The sequence below is a fragment of the Protobothrops mucrosquamatus genome, unplaced genomic scaffold (assembly GCF_001527695.2).
Source record: "Protobothrops mucrosquamatus isolate PMUCROS unplaced genomic scaffold, P.Mucros_1.0 scaffold_257, whole genome shotgun sequence".
Classification (NCBI taxonomy): Eukaryota; Metazoa; Chordata; class Lepidosauria; order Squamata; family Viperidae; genus Protobothrops; species Protobothrops mucrosquamatus.
Genome location: NW_015386333.1, coordinates 870,457 through 889,056, shown reverse-complemented (window position 1 = coordinate 889,056; position 18,600 = coordinate 870,457). Strand labels below are relative to the sequence as shown.

The 18,600-nt window shown below is 38.4% G+C and overlaps 2 protein-coding genes across 2 annotated transcripts in view; one reads left to right on the top strand and one right to left on the bottom strand.

Annotated features, from left to right (window-relative positions):
* The window catches only part of INTS10 (integrator complex subunit 10), a 47,236-nt gene extending 45,555 nt beyond the window's left edge, over nt 1-1,681 (top strand). The window contains 1 exon segment of the mRNA XM_029287220.1: nt 1,450-1,681. Coding sequence (XP_029143053.1) covers nt 1,450-1,606 — 157 coding nt within the window. The 3' untranslated portion in view covers nt 1,607-1,681.
* Nucleotides 1,682-1,838: 157 nt separating this feature from the next.
* Nucleotides 1,839-18,600, bottom strand: part of HGSNAT (heparan-alpha-glucosaminide N-acetyltransferase) — a 49,744-nt gene continuing 32,982 nt past the window's right edge. The window contains exons 11-18 of the mRNA XM_015831469.2: nt 16,356-16,471; nt 12,530-12,651; nt 11,896-12,022; nt 7,625-7,711; nt 7,134-7,211; nt 5,000-5,070; nt 4,805-4,917; nt 1,839-2,700 (exon numbers count right to left, since the gene is read on the bottom strand). Of these exons, the coding sequence (XP_015686955.1) occupies nt 2,519-2,700; nt 4,805-4,917; nt 5,000-5,070; nt 7,134-7,211; nt 7,625-7,711; nt 11,896-12,022; nt 12,530-12,651; nt 16,356-16,471 (896 nt within the window). The 3' untranslated portion in view covers nt 1,839-2,518. The remainder of the gene's footprint in view (nt 2,701-4,804; nt 4,918-4,999; nt 5,071-7,133; nt 7,212-7,624; nt 7,712-11,895; nt 12,023-12,529; nt 12,652-16,355; nt 16,472-18,600) is intronic.

The window sequence follows — 18,600 nt, the reverse complement described above, 5'->3', positions numbered from 1 at the left end:
AATACAGCATATTGAATATGTGGCATAAGAACTAAAATGTAAATTTTTTTCATAGAATTGAAATTATGCATTTTTACTTTTTTGACGATTAGCCTCAACTAATTCATGATATTGTATAGTGGTTTTTTTTAGATAAAATAGTCATACTTGTTGTAAACCAAATGTCAGAAGATTAAAAACTTGCAAGTCATTCCTACCATTGCCTCCCTTTTTTTGTCCATTTTTTAAAAATTCTCCACCAACAATTAGAGGTTGTGTAACACCGAAATATACTATAGCAATCCATGGTGAATATGCAGCAGTTTCTGTTTTCTTAATAATTCTTTTATGTACTGATATTGTCCCAACCCATTAAGACAATTGGGTGTGTGTATGTTGAAACATAGTTAAATCTTACCCTTTCAAATTGCTTGAGAATCCATAGGTCATAGTCAGCAGGTTCATTGCAATAGGAAAAAATGAAAAGTCTGGAGAAACTAAAATGAAATTTAGAATGCCCATTTTAAAATGGCATAATCTCATGAATCATTTCTATAGCTCTTGGTGCTATGGTAGTGGCTATAGGGGAAATTTAGAATTGTATTGGTAATCCTTGACTTTTAATGAAAATTCAGAGTTATGATGATGCTGAAAAAAGTAAGTTATGACTTGTTCTTAAAGCTACAGTTGTACTAACTACGTAGTCATATGATTGCAATTTGGGTGCATGGCAACCAGCTCATTTACAACAGTTCTAGTGTTCTACAGTTATGTGATCATGAATTGTGGCCTTCCAATTGGCTTTCAACAAGCAAAATCAATGAAGGAGGCCAGATTCGCTTAACAACTATGTTAAAAATGGTCCTGGAATTACTTACTTAATAACTGCATCACTCAGTGACCAAAGTCCCAGTTGTGATCATAAGTTGAGGACTACCTATAATTTAATAGTAAATGGTGCTGTTGATTCCTCTCTCCTCGTTAGGCCATAAATTATTTAATTTCTTATGGAGAGTGTTTGGGCAGGGATAATTAGTGATGTTATCTCCAGAACTTTACAGTTACATTCTGCATATATATTGATCTGCTTTTACTCTACTTTGGCAAACAATTTATGCTAAAAATGAAATATAGTATTAGTTCTATTGCTTTTTTAACTTGCAGTCATAAAAATATTCTTGTGGCCAAATTTAAACCTGAATACAATTGTCTTTAGCATGGATACTTTAATTCACTGTATCAAGATCTAGACATTTCAGGATTTAAGGATGTGTTTCCATATCTTTAAAATCACTTGGAAATTTGACATAAAACCTTATGATACATGTATGATACTTATCACAGAACATTCTCATTCCATAAATATTTTTAAATGTTAACTGGAATGTTCTACAACAAATACTATGCAGTTTTCATTTTATAAAATGTAGCTCCATGGCCTTTAATTTGTTTGTGTTATTATAATTGCAGACATCACACAATCACCAGAGGAATCACCAAAGGTGTGAAGGAAGATTTCCGTCTGGCAATGGAGCGCCAAGTATCACGCTGTGGAGAAAATTTGATGATGGTATTGCATAGATTTTGTATGAATGAGAAGATTTTGCTTCTTCAGACATTGAGCTGAGTAGACTTTATTTGAGCTCCTTCATTGGAGCTGAGAAGAAGCAAATAAGGAGGAAAATCGTTAACATTCCATTGGGGCTAGCCAGTTAGCTGCTGAAGCAAAGTTTCTGGAAAAGTACAGCCAAACTTCATGACTTTTTGGTAAAACTTTGACTTTGGCATTCTAAATAGAATAGTTTTCAAAATTAATTAAAATTATGATTTCATTAAAAAAAACTAGTTCAGACCCAAGATTGGATTTAAAAATTGTGGGTAAATAATATAAATCCATAATTCCATTACGGTCATATTGCAATAATTCATGAGTCACACAAAACAGATACAGATATTCATGATGTTGTTTTGCCTGAGACCATTGTGGTTGAGTGATATCATCAAGCAGGCAAGTTGGAGGTTGATACAAGTTATTTGTAGGCCAGACTTGGCTATTGCTTAAGGGTATCTTAGTTTTACAAACAAATAGCCTAGCTGGACTGAAGCTATGAAGGAGCCTGAAGACTACTGTTGTTCATTCCATTCTATAATCCTGAGTGGTTTTCACAAGGAGTTGTGGCACAATCAAATGAACAGAATCTTCCTGAGCCTATATAGTCCAACACCACTGTGTGACCTCTGATTTTTATGAGACAAATTTCTGAACAATTGTGTACCAAAAAATCTTTTGAAAATACCATTATTGGAAAGCATTCAGTATGTTTATTTAAAAATTGAATAATGTAGAAAATAAACTTCGAACAACTTGTTTTACTAAATGGCAGCCCAACAAACCCCAAATAAGCAGATTTCAGTTCAAAATAATCTGGAATGTAAACCAAATACATGACTCTTGGGGGAAAAATGTGACATTAATATGATAAGGGGGGGGAATACAATGTTCTCATAGCCTATACTTTTTGATCTGTGTTGAGTTGAATTATATCTTCCAAAATATCCTTTTCCGGTAGAGTATATATGATATAATAACCCATAAAGATGTAGCAATTAGATCCTGAGTCAAATGTTCACTATGTGATTGTGTATCATGCAGCTTCCATTTAAAAGGAAAATAGTTTTCAAATATTTCATGTCCAACATAAACAAGAATGGAGTTCATACCTATAAAGAAATAAAAAATACCATCAGAAAAGTAGTAACGCATTTCAGTGTGTGTTTGTTTGTTAAATTTGTTTGACACCCATCTTGCTTTGAAGCTGCTCAGGACAGCTTATAACATTAAAAGCAATAACACCATAAAAACAATAAAACAATAAAAATAGAATTACAATCCAAAGTAAAGTTACAGTTAAAAGATGGAGAGAAGGGAGCGGGATGTGCAGGGAGGTGGGATTTTCTCTTCAATCACCTTCAATGTGATATTCCCCAAGCCATCTGACAGAACCAGGCCCTTCTGGAAGGCTGGGAGCCAATCTCGCCACAGCCAGAGAAGACCTGAAATTCCCTCTCTGATGGGCCCACAGCATGCCCCCTTTGCTGGTACAGGTAGAGATGGTTCCTTAAGTAACCTGAATCCATGCCATGCAGGGCTTTAAAGGTAATAACCAATACCATGAATTTTACTTAGCAGCAAACCGGCAGCCAGTGCAGCTCAGAGCAGTGGTGTAACATTGGTGTGCTCTAGGCATCTCTTAATCCTTTTCAGAGTCCGCAGCTCCTCCATGAACCTTGAGGAGAATTGGGAGTGAAGGGTTGAGGCCATATGGGCACAATCCTGTCCAGAGCCCTGGCTGTCCTTTGATTCCAGGATGTTGACTGGTCATGCAGCAAAATCTCTGGAATGTCCCTCAGTTCTCTCTGGAACACATTTGGGTCCATCATGTCGGAAGTAGACCACTCAAATGAGGCTGGTCCCCCTGCATGTGTGTGTGTGGTGGCATAAGAGAATCTCAAGGATACCAGGGTGTGATCCGACCATAACGGGGGATAATGCTATATCCTCCACGAGATCATGTTGCTCTGACAAGAAGATCATATGTATAACTATTGTCTCAAGTTAGGCCTTAGATGATCTGCATTAGGTCTATGGACACCATGATGGCCATGAACTCCTGGGCCACTTCAGATGCTCAATCTAGGAATGGCAGGTTAAAGACTCTCAGAACCTTAAGCCTGGGGAATTCCACTGCCAGCACTAAAATAGCTTCCAGCAGCTCAGACAGGGAGATTGTCATGTAGCAGGGTTGCTGGTATAATAGCAACAGTCCCAACTGATCCCATGAGCCCAGCTTCAGAAATGGTCTCACAACCAAAAAGTTGTGGAGCACAGCCCCTGAATGCCAAGAGATTCTCAAATGATCACTGCCACCCAGTCCCATCTACCCTACCCTGGAGTTACCAGCTTCACATTCAGTCCTCTTCCATGGCTTCTAAATAACTTGAAAATGTCTATAAAGCACAAATAATGACCCATATATCAAATTGCAATAATTGTTAAGAGGATCAAGGAAGTAAAAAATTCCTATAAACTACAAGGAACAAAATGGGGTTTTTTTTACAATATGATTTCTAAATATTTCTGGTTATCAATCCCATAGGTCCTGCCACCAGTATTTTCAGTTGTCCCCAAAGCTACTCAAGTTTCTTTTATAATTCATCCAAGATTAATTAGATTTTTATTCCAAAATATTCCTATAAAATAGTCAAGCAAGAAATGAAAAGGTATGCAATTCATCTCAAGAATAAGTGGAGTTTGATTGCTCTCTCTCTTCCAACTCTGTTATTCCATTATTCCGTTAACTCTCATCTCATCTTTGTTCAATTCCTGCATAACAAGGAATATTTAATCCCTCTATTTTTTTATCCAATGAGAGGAAAATAGGCAAGGGATGGTGATTTTTGGTAGATAAATGATTGAAGACGGAAGGATTATGTATCCCCACCCTTATCATTCCAAAAGCTATTTCACCCATATTTTAGGGAACCATTAATTCAACCATAAATTGATGGTGGCATATGTCATGATTCCAGGAAATCCAGCCACTGGTTAGCAAAAATTTACTGTGCTACAGGAATTGAACAATGCATCTGGTGAAACAGCTAGAAGGATATAAACCAGTGTAAAACTTCTACATAATGGGTGGGAGAGATAGAAACTGCCCAGTATGAATCAAGAGATGAAGAAAATCTACCTAGGTCTTCATAGCCATCTAGGTCTTTAATCTGAAAAAAAGTTAAATAAAATATTTTTTTTAAGCATACTCACCTGGATAGAAAAATGGAGCACCTGACCATACCTTCTTAACATCTACAAGATAGTATATCAACAGCAGAAGTGTAAAGGCAAAGCTGCTCAGTGTAGTCACATATGAAATTGACCTGCAAAAATGTCAAAAAGTAATCCAAGATTTATCTATCAAATATCAGTTTATAGAATAAAATGACTGCATATGTTCCTCACCATAAATTCTTGTTAACTGGAATCAAGCCTGCCTCTTTTGAGCATTTTGTCAACACCATAGAAATAACACCCTAAAAACAAACAAACATATTTTAAATGAAAATAAATGCTGGATTTACAGAATGTTCTGTTTGATTTTTCTGCTCACTTGCTTTGTTAGTTCATTCTCTGGAAGACTGCCTTATATTCCTAGAGTCTCTGCTTACTCAATAAGCAATCACTCACTCATTTGTAATATGTAGTTGGGAACTTTCAGTATATACCTCTTCCAATCAGCAGCTTTTAAGATTTTTTTTCACTCCTCAGAACATACAGTTTCACTGATTGCTCTTCTTTGTTCTTTATGTCTTCCTACAACTTATGTCTTCCTGACATGCTCAGCTCCTCACAAATTCCTATTTGATATCACACTTGACTTGCTCTGAATTACCCCAGAGCTGTTGCTCTGCCAATTCTACAACAGAATAACAGAATTGGAAAAGACCTCGTAGTCTTCTAGTCCAACCCCCTGCTTGAGCAGAAGACCCTAAATCATTTCAGACAACTGGTTGTCCAGTCTCTTTTTGAAAACCTCCAGTGATGGAGCACCCACAACTTCTGGAGGCAAGCTATTCCATGGGTTGATTGCTTTCACTGTTAGGAATCGTTTCTTGTTTTGGCTTTTGGTGCTTTGAAAAATAGTTTTAACCCCCTCGTTTTTGTAAGAGCCCCCCAAATATTAGAAGAGTGCTGTCATGTCATCCCTAGTCCTTTTCATTAGAATAGACATACTTAATTCCTGAAACCATTCTTCTATGTTTTAACCTATAGCCCCGTAATTATTTTTATTACTATTATCTACGCCAGGGGTCGCCAATCTTTTTGGCCCGGTGAGTAAGGGAGGGACAGGCACCTTTATGTGCGCATGTGCACAAACAAAAATGTGGCTGCGTGTGTGCAAATGGGGCGCTGCTAATGGGGCTGCTAGTGCCAGTGTGCGTCTCTCCTAGCACCAGCTTGCGGCTCTCCTAGTGCCGGTGAAAGGCTTGCGGCTCTCCTAGCGCCGGCGCAAGGGCAGAGCACGCACACATGCATGCATGCATTGGCCAGCCACTCACACAGCTGGTGATCAAGAGGCCATGGTCTGGTAGTGGGTCATGGCCCATAGGTTGGGGACCTCTGCTCTACACTCTTTCCAGAGTCACAACATCTTTTTTATATTATGGTAACCAAACTGGAAATAGTATTCCAAGTGTGGTCTTACTAAAGCTTTGTAAAGCGGTACCAGAACTTCACGTCATCTTGATTCTATCCCTCTATTAATGTAGCGTATGTATTGCATTGGCTTTTTGGCTGCTGCTGTACACTGTTGGCTCATATTTAAGGGACTGTTCACTAGGACTCCAAAATTCTTCTCAGTTACTGGCATTAAGCCAAATTTCACCTAGTTTATACTTAAAGACAGTTACAATTTTGTCAGCCAATTACAAACCCACCTGCTGGTGGTGCTGTCTATCCCTAACTTGCCAAGAAGTAGGTGTTGGTCTACTTTATCAAATGCTTTATTGAAATCTAAGTATACTGGGTCCACAGCATTTTGCTGATCTATTAATCTGGTCACTTTGTCAAAGAATGAAATAAGATTTGATTGACATGATCTGTTTTTGGCTTCTGGTTATAATCTTGTTTGCTTCTAGGCAATTGCAGATTTGTTGCTTGATTATATTTTCCAAGATCTTCCCAAGAATTGATATCAGGCTGATTGGTCTGTATTTTCCTGGATCTATTTTTTTCCTTTTTTTAAGATGGGGACCATATCAGCTCTTTTCCAATCTTCAGGCAGTTCCCTGGTTATCCAAGAACTTTGAAAGATATGTTTCAATGGTTCTAAAATCAATCTTGCAGTTCCTTCAGAACTCTGGGATGTAGTTCATCAAGACCCAATGATTTAAATCTAGAGATGATAGGGATTCTCTTATTTTTGAATATTTTAATTTGCATTCCAAGTGTGATCCTCTAAAGAACTGAAATTCAGTTTACTGCAGCTGAGGAAGTATTCATCTCTTTTGAGGCAAATTTGCCAGAAAATAACATTTAAAACGAATTGAGAAATAAATACAGTACTTGAACTAACAAGGCAATATTTGTAACTTACCATTATTATACTCCACACACAAAATCGAAGAATTATTTGCTTATGTTGATCTTTATAAAACAAAAGAATTTTTCCTCCCTTGAAAAACAACAACAACATTAAACGTGGCTTAGGATGGCTGTAGCAGACTAATAGAGTGAAACTGAGATCTAGTTCATGATGTAAACATTGCATTCTAATGCAGCATTAAATAGTTCTACTAATATCTTCATCTAATCTGATTTTGGGATATGTTTTTCTTAACCATATTACGTTTTTTTCTGTAATGCAGTTATTAAATAGTTAATTCTTTAGTTCTATGTCTTGTCTGAAATGTTAAAATAAGTATCCTTGTGTTGTTCCAAAAAGCCTATTTGAACAACACTTGTATTATTATTCCTATGGAAGGACCTCCCATCCCTCATACTCATATAGGGAATTATAATATCTCATCTTTCTATATAGCATTTGATGAAGATTTTCTGCTTATGAAGGGCAAGAGAAAACAATACCTGAAGTCCCAAAAATGCCATAAAAACAGAATTTATTGTTCCTAAAATTCCTTCAGGGTCAAAGGGGACAGTAGTAAGATACAACACCTAGGGATTGAGAAGGGTACATTAGAAATTCTGTTTAACCTTTAATTTTGTAGAAACATTAGTTGCTAACCTAAATACATTTTGATTTAGCACTTTTTTATTTATAAAATTTGTTTGCCATCCATCTCACTATGAGATGCCTCTGGATAGCTTACATTAAAAGCGGTAAAATCATAAATATAGATAGATAAGATAGATCTAATAACAGTAAGGAAGTATATACGTATACAAAACAGTAAGAGTAAGAATACAAAGTTATGGTTAAAAAATGGAAGCAGGATGCGCAGCATGGAAGGTAGGATCCACTAATAGTCCATTACCACTGCCAGCATGATACTCCCCCATTGAGTCTCAGACCAAATGGCACAGCCAGACTCTTACTGAAGAAGGGTGAGGGCAGATCTTACCCCGGGGGCACAAGATGTTCCAAAGGGTTGGCACCATGACAGAGAAGACTCTTATTTCTGGACCCCACCAGCCAGAATTCCTTGACCAAACGGGATCCACTGCATGTGTCCTCTACCCAGCATGGTTGAGATGGTTCCTCAAGTAACCTGGATTCATGCCATGCAGGGTTTTATAGGTAATAACCAATATCTTGAATTGCATCCAAAAGCAAACCAGCTATCAAATGCAGCTCACAGAACAGCAGCGTAACATAGGCCACTCTAGGGCAGGGCTTTTCAACTTTTCACCGACTGTACCACTTTTAGGATACGGCAATATTCAAGTACCACCTAGCAAGGTGTCAAAAGCTTGATGACCAAAAGCCCCCCAAAAACCTGTTCAAAGTTGCAATTGCACTGAAATGACTTATGACCATTTTTCACACTTATGACCATTGCAGCATGCCCATGGTCATATGATTTATATTTGGATGCTTGGCAACTGATTCATATTTATGATGGTCACAGTGTCCCAGGGTCATGTGATCCCCTTTTGCAACCTTTTGACAAGCAAAGTCAATGGCAGGGCTGCTGGTGGCCAAGTGCTAAGGTGGGACTTTCTTCCCTCCCTCCCTGCCTCTCTTTCTCATTCTCACCTCCTTCTGAAGGAAGAATTTGAACCCCACCATATTTTCCCTCTTCCATATATTCATCAAACAAGGAAAAGCCTCCAGAGACAGAAAAGAGAAGCCATTGAGGGAACTATCTTAAAATCCTTTAAGAATTAGCTACTGGCTAGAAAGGAAAGTTAAGGAGCACAGCCAGCACTTAACGAAGAAAAAAAAATGTAGTAAGTATTGCCTCGTCAAATGGCTCCATTCATAAGTGAAGGAATGCTACAGGCAAAATCCATTCAGGAAAAAAATACTTCAAAATCCCTTGCAGCAAAACTTACAGCTAACTATAGCAAAGAAATAGAAGCTAACAGGAGACATCAGCCATCAGCCAAATAGAAATTGCCAAACACTCTTAAGAACACAAAGCCCTCATTGCACAAATCCCAGAACTTCAAAGTCACAAAAGCACATAATCCTTCCACTCTCTATCTCTCTCCGTGTCTCACCTCCAGCTGATGCTACCTTTCTTCATTCCTCATGGAGGGCAACCCCTCCCCTGCTGCATTTTTTGCCTGTTTGTTGCTGCCAGCACAGGTGGCTGCCACAGAAGTTGTAGATTGGTTCATGGCTGGCCTGCTTGATCTCCTCTCCCCTCCCCCCCTCCCCCTTGGGTGCAGCTAGAACTGATACACCTCCTCCCAAGGCTGCTTCTTTTTTTCTCTCTCCCTCTCCCGTCCAAACTGCCTCCTTTCATAGCCTCTCCTGTCTCTGCCCCCTCCTCCTTTCTCATGGGGGAGGGTGAGTCAGAAGTGAGCCTGGGGCCTTTGCTTCACCCCAGCCACTCTGCAGCTCCAGAGGACTCTCTCACAGTAAGTCCTTGCCTGCACTGGCTCTTTCCCTCATCCACTACACTTGGCTAGGCAGGGCTGCATACCACCTGCCATTCATTAATGTACCACAAGTGGTACACGTATCACCAGTTGAAAAGCCCTGCTCTAGGGCAGGGCTTTTCAACCCATATACGCGTACCACTTGTGGTACTTTGCCACATGGCAGGTGGTACACGACTACTAGCCAAGTGTAGCAGGGGAGGGGAATGGGCCGAAGCTATCCAAGGCTGAGAGAGAGGCAGCTGCAGCTGCAGGACTGTCTAGGCTCAGCAGAAGCCCCAGGAGCCAGCAGGGCTCCAGCTGATTGGCGCTTCCAGAAGCAGCTCGGAGCTGGAGGTGAACTGAAGAAAAAGGGGGGGGGGGAGAGGAGAGGCTATAAAAGAACGTGGTTTGGGTGAGGGAAGAGGAAAAAAGACAACAGGAAAGGTTTAATCTCTTTAAACAAATGTAATTAGTTTTACCCCCTTTAACTGAGTCTGTCTGTGGCTTTTAGAAAGTTTTCTTTGAAGGTAAACTCGCTTAATTTAAAGCTAAAGCTTTTCGCAGTTGCAGGAGCCTTTCAGTCTAGAATTGCAACATCGTGACAAGTGACATGCCTGAGGCAGCTTAAAGAGAAAAAAACCCGGAGTTTGTGTTTCTTTATTTTCTTGCTTTGCACTTCATTCCTGTGTCTTTAAGGATACAGGGAAGGGATGGGGGGGGTGCATTCTTACTACACTGGAAGAACTCAGAAGAGCCAACCAGCTAGCTCAGGAGTCTGCAAACTTAGCAACTTTAAGACCTGTGGACTTCGACTCCCAGAATTCCTCAACCAGCCATGAGGGCTGAAGAATTCTGGGAGTTGAAGTCCACAAGTCTTAAAAGTGCCAAGTTTGAAGACCCCTGAACTATCTGGTAGTGGTGCATATTAATAAATATGGATAAATTCACCATACATTTGTCAGTACAAAGGGAAAGTGATTCAGCAAAGGAACAGCCACTGAAGAAATTAAAACTGGTACTTTTTTTCTTTTTTTCTACAGTTTGTAATATTTTATTAGATTATAGAATAAAATATAAAAATACAAAAGCAAATAGTAGGAGACAGTGGGGAGGAAAAAGGGGGAAAAAGTGGGGGGAGAAGGGAAAAAGAACATACTTCCTCTGTTGCAGTAGAAGGAAGCATTAACATTGAACCTCAACTTTTTACTTTTCCATAATATTATAAACTAGCCATTTCTATAAGAACAAATGAATCTAATCAGTAAAACCCAAATTCCCCCCTCCCTTTTTTAGTCATCAAGTTTTTGACACCTTGCTAAGCACTGGTGGTACTCAAATATTATCATGTCCTAAAAGTGGTACAATCTGTGAAAAGGTTGAAAAGCCCTGCTCTAGGGGACCCAAAAACTGCCCGCACCTCCATGCTTTGCACCAATTGAAGCATCAGAATGCTCTTGTGTAGCCCCACACAGAGCTTTAGATCTAAAAATGTTGTCTGTTCAGATGTTTCTTCTGATCCTGAACTTCTATGTCACGAGACAGGGACACATAGGCATGGTTATTTCATTCCAGTTAGAAAGTAACTGCATGGGAGTTACCTATGTTTGCTCTCAGTTAGTGCTAGACATCTGGATGGAGAAAATTCATTTATTTGTTTAATTTATTTTATTTTAAATTTATTTTTTTATTTTAAAATAAGAGACCTAAAGTAAATTTAGAGCTATTACAAATGCATGTGTTTTAACAATAGCAGTAATTGTTTGAAATTATTGTTCAGTAGGACAGGATTTATTTGAGTTAAATAAAGTTAAATGAAGTGAAAACCGGAAAAAATAGCCATGTGTTTCTACTTATTGCTAGCACTAGAATTTACTGAAAAATAGGTGAGATTGCTCCAGCCATTGTATTTCTTATCTGCCTCTTTTCTAAAGTCTTGGAGACAGGGAACCTCAACTATTTCTGTAATATTCAATCATAAAATTACTTTAAGAAATTAAAGAATGGTAATGTTGTTTTCCTATTTTGAGTGAAATTGTGAGTGAAAGTTCTATCACATAAACTGTATTTTCTTTATCTTTTAAAAATAACATTTTATATCTAATGAAAGTATTATCTAAACATTAAGCAGAACAGTTACTTGATTTCAAGGAATAACTACAGAAAGTAAGAAGCTGGCAGCAGCTTTGAAGAATTACAAAAATTAAAATCAAGTTTTGCCTTCCAATATTCTTAATAAGCAGTGATAAAACTTTTAAGCAGGTTGAACCATTTTATAAATAGTTGATAGATGTTTGGAATGTTTAACTCACGTTAGAAGATGGGTGTTGATAGATATGTTTTCCTCCTAGAAGCAAATGATCAATATAAGCTGCCGCCCCTCCGGTACAATTGGGAAACTTTCCCAAACTGCCAATACCTCCAGGTCCTAGGTAGCCTCTACAGGAGGGGAAAAAAATCTGTGAGTCATATGTTAGCATGGGTGTGAGCAGGCTTATTTGAAAGGGTCAGGAACTCTTATTGTGTAGTGTTAACATAAAGAGAAAGCAGTTTTGTAAGCTGTTAGATTGTACAATGGTTTCCAGAATATGTTGACAATTTCCAGAATTGGCCAATGTCCATCATCTCATCTAACTGCCATTCCCACTGTCCATCAAAATCCCAAAACAGGAACCTCATGACAAAATTCTTAGCCTGATTATGTGTCATATCTAAGCCATATTCACAGCCCTTTAGGAGTTCCATATGCAAATCACTGTAAAAAAAGGCAGCCTGGGGATAAATAGCACTCCTGGAATAGCTAGCTCCAACTGATTTCAGTGAGGCTTCCTCATGAGAATATTGTTAAACATTGAAATGTTATTAATCAGAACAGTATATTAAATCCTATAGGTATCCGGAAAAAATAAAACTGAAAAAAGAAAAAGGATTTAAGCTTCAACTGACTTTGGACACCCAGGTACAGTCAGAAGGAAGGTGAGGCCCAGCCAAAGTCCTTCAAGGGCCAACATAAAAAGCCACTGGGGCCAATAAGGAAGAATATCCTGAAGAGCAGGGTAGGAAGTCTCCTATTAAAACACAGAAAGAAAAGTAAAATATGAATAATTCAGGTTTCATTGTGAAACTCCTACAAGTGCTGGATTTGCTGGAGGTATTCACTCAATACTATTTGTATACTTTCAAGAATTTTTCTTCTATTATCTTCATAACAGTAGTTAACTTTAGCCACTGACTAACATGGTTCTGGTCCAATCTTTTTTTTCCAGAATGGCAAAGGAGAACTAACAGAAGCTCATACATTTGTATTCAGTAGTTCTCAGTCCAGATCAAGCATTACAGCCAGATAACTGATTATTTTATCTAATAACTTAATTCCATCATTCTTTCATTTTCTATTTTTCAGAGCAGTCCATAAAAGAGCAATACATTCATTAACAAAGAAAACAATTGAACAAATGTTAACAATATTAAACTTTAAAAGAGCTAGCCACAGTATAAAGCACCTCAGTAAAGCATTAGGAAAGGACTACTTAATCCCAAAGCTCATTCCTCACTCCTTTTTTTGGTTCATTACCTATCCTATCTAGATATTTGAAGGAGGGCTTTAAACACATATGTTTAATACATGGTTCAATTGATGTGGAAGAGAAGGGCTCCAAGCTGTTTTGGGCTTTAAAACTAAGTGCTACCTCTTTTGTTTGTTCTAAGAAATAGACCAGAGAACTGTGGTCAGGTAGTAACCATTCTATAACCTAAACACATTTCAAGAAGCAGAAACTAGCATTATCCTTGAAAAGTTTAATAATTTTGTCATGGGAGACTTCTACAGGATACCTGAAGTCACCTTTTGGACCCGAGTGAAGAATGCTTTAAAACATTCAGGAACAGCTCCACCAGATGACACTCTTAGCAGCACAAAAGCCCTGTTTCGTAGGGCTGGCATGCTCTGAAAATTATTCTGATGTAGTACTCTTTAAACGATCCTGAAAAAAGATACCTCTATCTAAATCATTTCTGAAACCCTACTGCTTCCTTGCTGCCATCATCATTACAATGCAGGATCAATAATAAGGCCTTCCCTACGTTCAGCAAGTGTCACTTCATTTATACAGCTGTGTTCTCACTCACTTACCATTCAGTTTTATTTTTCTATAGGATTTATGAAGTAGAAGCCTATTGGATTTTGTGAATTATTGGGGTAATTGTCCCAAAATTCAAAAGGCAACTGAACTTTTTTTGTTTTTCCTTGAAGATGTTTGCTTCTCATTCAAGAAACTTCTTCAGTTCTGACTGAATGGTGGAGAATGGAAGGATTTATATTCTTATAGTCATCTGATTGTTAGCACTCATTCTGAGAATTTTTGAGGCCACTTGGAAGTTTATTTGTGCCATCAAGGTCACCTAAATAGTGCAAATGGGTATGGAACCTTCTTGGAACTGCTGAAAGGACTGTGCTGTAAACAGGAGATAGGTGGTGTCTTATCCTTCCCCTTCTGTTGAGGGAGGGGTCTCAATTTTAACGTAGATGGCCTCTTTGACCCCTCTTTCAGACCAGCTGTCCTTTCTGTCCAGAATATGGACTTTGCTGTCTTCAAAAGAGTGGCCTTTGTCTTTCAGATGCAGATGGACTGCTGAATCTTATCCTGATAGCTTTGTTTGTGCCATGCATTTGTTAAGTGGTTGTTTTGTTTCTTCAATGCACAGATCTGCCCATTTCTCAGTGCATTGTACTGCCTATATCACATTGGTCAGTTTGTGTCTGGATGTTTCATTCTTGGGGTGGACAAGCTTCTGTCTTAGTGTATTCTTGGGTTTTAAAGTATGCATGTACAGTATATTGTATTGGTTGAAAATCCTCCTGAGCTTTTCAGATATTCCTGCAAAATATGGAACAACATGGTTGTTTCATTTATTGTTCTCTTCTTGGTTATGGACAAAGAAACATAGGAGAACAAACTCATAAGGACAAGATTCAGCAGTCCATCTGCATTTGAAAGACAAATGTCATTCTGGAAAGAGAGGCCTGCTGGTTTGAAAGAAGAGTCAAAGAGGCCATCTATTTTAAAACTGAACAGTCCTCTCTCAACATTTGGGGAGGGATACAATGCCACCTATCTCCTGTTCACAATACAGTTCTTTCAGCAGTTCCAAGAAGGTTCCCACCCATTTGCACTATTCGGGTGGCCCTGAGGGCACATATAAACCTCCAAGGGCACATATAAACCTCCAAGTGGCCTCAATGACTCTCAGAGAGAGTGCTAACAACCAGATGACTGCAAGGAATATAAATCCTCCATTCTCCATCATTCAGTCATAACTGAAGAAGCTTCTTGAATGAGAAGTGAAATGTCTTCAAGGAAAAACAAAGGAAGTCCAACTGTCTTTTGAAAAAGCACCTTTGGGACAATCATGACCCGAATGACTGAGAATCTCCATATATATAGTAAGTCAACTATTGAAACAAGGGAGAGAACTGGTATTTGTATTCAGTGCATTTGATAAGCTCTATCTCAGTTTTTCTAAATTTCAGATTGAAGCAGAGAATTTTAATTAAAAACTTTGAATTAGGAAAAGGGAATAGAATAGAATAACTTTATTGTCACTTTAAATGTGCACTAATCAGTATACATTAAAATGAGATTTCATTGCATGCAGCTCTCAAAAGCTAATCATCTCCAATATACACTGCAAAAACATGACAAATAAAATAAAATATGCATATACCCACATACACACATATGTGGCCCAGAAAAACAGTATAGTTCGGATGTATACATAAACATGGCGAGAAAAACGAATCTTGTGAGCTTACCAGATGATGGTATAGGGAACAAAGCTGTTACAGAATCTGGTAGTATATACTTCGAAACCTCCTTCCAGAGGGGAGCAACAGAAACAGACCATGAAATGGGTCTGTGGGGTCTCTAACAATGCTTCAAACTCTAAGTACGTAGCACTTATAAGCAGCATCCTAAATACTAGGAAGAGAGCTTCCTATGATCTTCTAGGCTGTCCTTACCACTCACTGTATGGACCTTCTATCTGAGGCACTGCTACCACCAAACCAGACAGTGATACAGTTTGTTAAGATGCTCTCAATTGCACTTTTCTGTAAAAAGCGGCCAGGACAGAAGGAGAAAGATGTGCTCTCCTCACCCGACACAGGAAATGCAGGCGCTGGTTTGCATGCTTCACTAAGGATGATGTGTGGAGAGACCAAGTCAGATTGTTAGTTATCTGCACCCCCAGATACTTAATACTGTTGAACACCTCCACAGCTGCAGCCTTGATACAGAGTGGAGTATGCCAGCTCTTTCTAAAATCTACAATGATCTCCTTTGTTTTATTAACATTCAGAACCAGGTTACTTTTATTGCACCAGTCCACCAGAGCTTTCACCTCTTCCCTATAAGCATCTTCACTGTCGTCCTGAATAAGACCCACCACTGCCATATCATGCACAGACTTCACAATATAGTTTTGTAGCAGATTTGGCACAGCAGTCATGAGTCATCAAGGTGAACAGTAATGGACTCAAGACACAGCCCTGTGGGGAACCCGTACTCAAGGAGATGGAGTTGGAAACTTTTCTTCCAACTCGTACAACCTGGAGCCAATCAATAAAGAAATCAAGTATCCACTTATATAAAGGGATATTAAACCTAATAGGGCCAGTTTGTTCACCAAGTGTTGAGGAATGATTGTGTTGAACACCGAACTAAATATTCTCTTCACTTTATGTTGGTATATTTCTGTTAAACCGTTCACTGACCAGAGTACTGTTCTCAGGCGTAGGTTTGGCAAAGAGCAGTTCCAGTGTTGCAACAACAAAATATGTGCAAGCTAATCTTTGGAGCACACCTGGAATTCGTAGATTATCCAAGGACACTAAAAAAAATAACCAAATAAAAGTAATATAAGTGAGCATAAAAGTGTACAGAATAATGGATGCAGAAGTAGATCTGATGCTGACCATATATTGTTTCCAAATTAACAGTGTTATAACTGTATTTTAATCTAAGCAAATTAACCCAATTACTTTAAAGATTCTGTAGGAAAAAAGGAAACTTAATTTTCTTTATTGGAAATGAGAAAAGTATTTTTTTAAGGGAGACTATTGAGGTTAATAATTCCAGTATTAATCTCAGTAGTCATCAATTTCTTGTTAGCCCATCTTATTTAGGTGTCCAAGCTACCGTGCCTATATTGCTCTAAAACAAACAGGGAAGACTGTTTCTCTAACTAGTCTGCTTTTTATATTTATATCAATAATTCTGCTTTTCCAGATCTTATTCATATTAACCATTGCAGTACAGTCTAAGGTTATCCTGTGTTTGATTTCAGGTGTGGAACTATCATCTTGAGCAATTTTTGATCCAAGGAAGATAAATTCTCAAACTAATTCAATTTCTTCCTTGTTCATTTTAAATATCTCATGTCCATCTGTATCTGTTGTCATTATCTTTGTTTTCCTGAAGTTAAGACTCAATCCTACTTTTTTTCCACTTTCATCCTTGATTTTCCAGATAATTTTTTCCATGTCTTCCTTAGTTTCAGTCGAAGTGAATCTTCACTCTCAAATCAATTCCAGATCTAATTTCTGCATGATCACTTCAGCATACAGATTGAACAAATATGACAATAAACTGCATCTCTTACTCCCTTACTGATCTCAAACTAATCTGCATTGCCATAGAGCGTTCTCATTGTTGCCTTCTGATCAGGTATAGTGATCTGGTAAGTCTTATCAGGTGGGTTGGAACACCTGATTACACAAAGCCAGACATTGCTTATTGTGTTCTACACAGTAAAAAGCTTTTCTGTAATCTATAAAACACATATATAGATCATGTTGATATTCATGTGCCTTTTTCATAATCCATAATTGCATTAATCTTAATAATTCTGTAGGTATTCCATTAATAACTGGGGCTTTCCAGCTCGACCATTTCTCCATGGCCCATTCTATTTCTTCTTTCGAGATGTTTGCTGTTAATTGAACATTGTCATTGTCATGTTGATGGTTTTGTTGCTCTTTATTAATTGAACAGTCATCATTGTCATCTTGATGATAAGTCAAATTGTTATATAGTCCTTCCGTATATTATGTCCACCTGCTCTTTGTCTTCTGCTGGTCATTCAATAAATCCCCACTGCAATCTTTAACAACTCCTTGTTGTGTTGAAAAGCTGGACTGCACCATTTTCACTACAGCAAATATGACCCTAGTATGTCCCTTCCTGTTAGCTTCTTCCAGATGTTGACACTGCTTCTCCCACTGCTTATTTTTGTCTTTCCTGACTTCATGTTGGAAAATTACATTCAGGTTTTTGACTTCATCCTTATCATCTTTGGCTCTGGCAGCCCTATGCTGCCCTATGCTGATCATATGTCATCAGATAGCCATTTATTTGTTCTCTTTGGTTTTGACATGACACATACTTTCCAGCAATTTCCATGATGTTAGCTTGGATCTCTCACCACTGTTCATTTGGGTCTTTCCCTTCCAGATTCAGTGGTTCAACCCTATTCTTAATTTCTATGGTGTACCTAGGTGAGATGGAGTTTATATTGAATTTTGGGAGGATAATACATTTTTTCACTTTGCACAGTTGGAACTTCAGTTTAGCCATTAATGGCAGATAGTCTGAGCTACAATCAATGCCACTAATGTCTTAACAGATGCAATTGAACCTTTCCAGTGTTGTTGGCAATGTGAAGTCTATCTGATTTCATTGTTGTCCATCTGGTGCTGTCCATGTGCCTAAACGTCGTTTCTATTCTATCTAATGTATTCTATCTAATGTATTCTATCTAATGTGGTTTCCGGCGTCACATCATAGCCAGTTGGTTCCATCTCTGACTATCGGGGGCGAGTCATTAGCTCCCGCGGAGAGGGCCCGCAACCTGGGCGTCCTCCTGGATGCTCGGCTGTCTTTAGACGATCATGTGACAGCCGTGGCCAGGGGGGCTTTTCATCAGGTTCGCCTGATACGCCAGTTGCGCCCCTTTCTGGA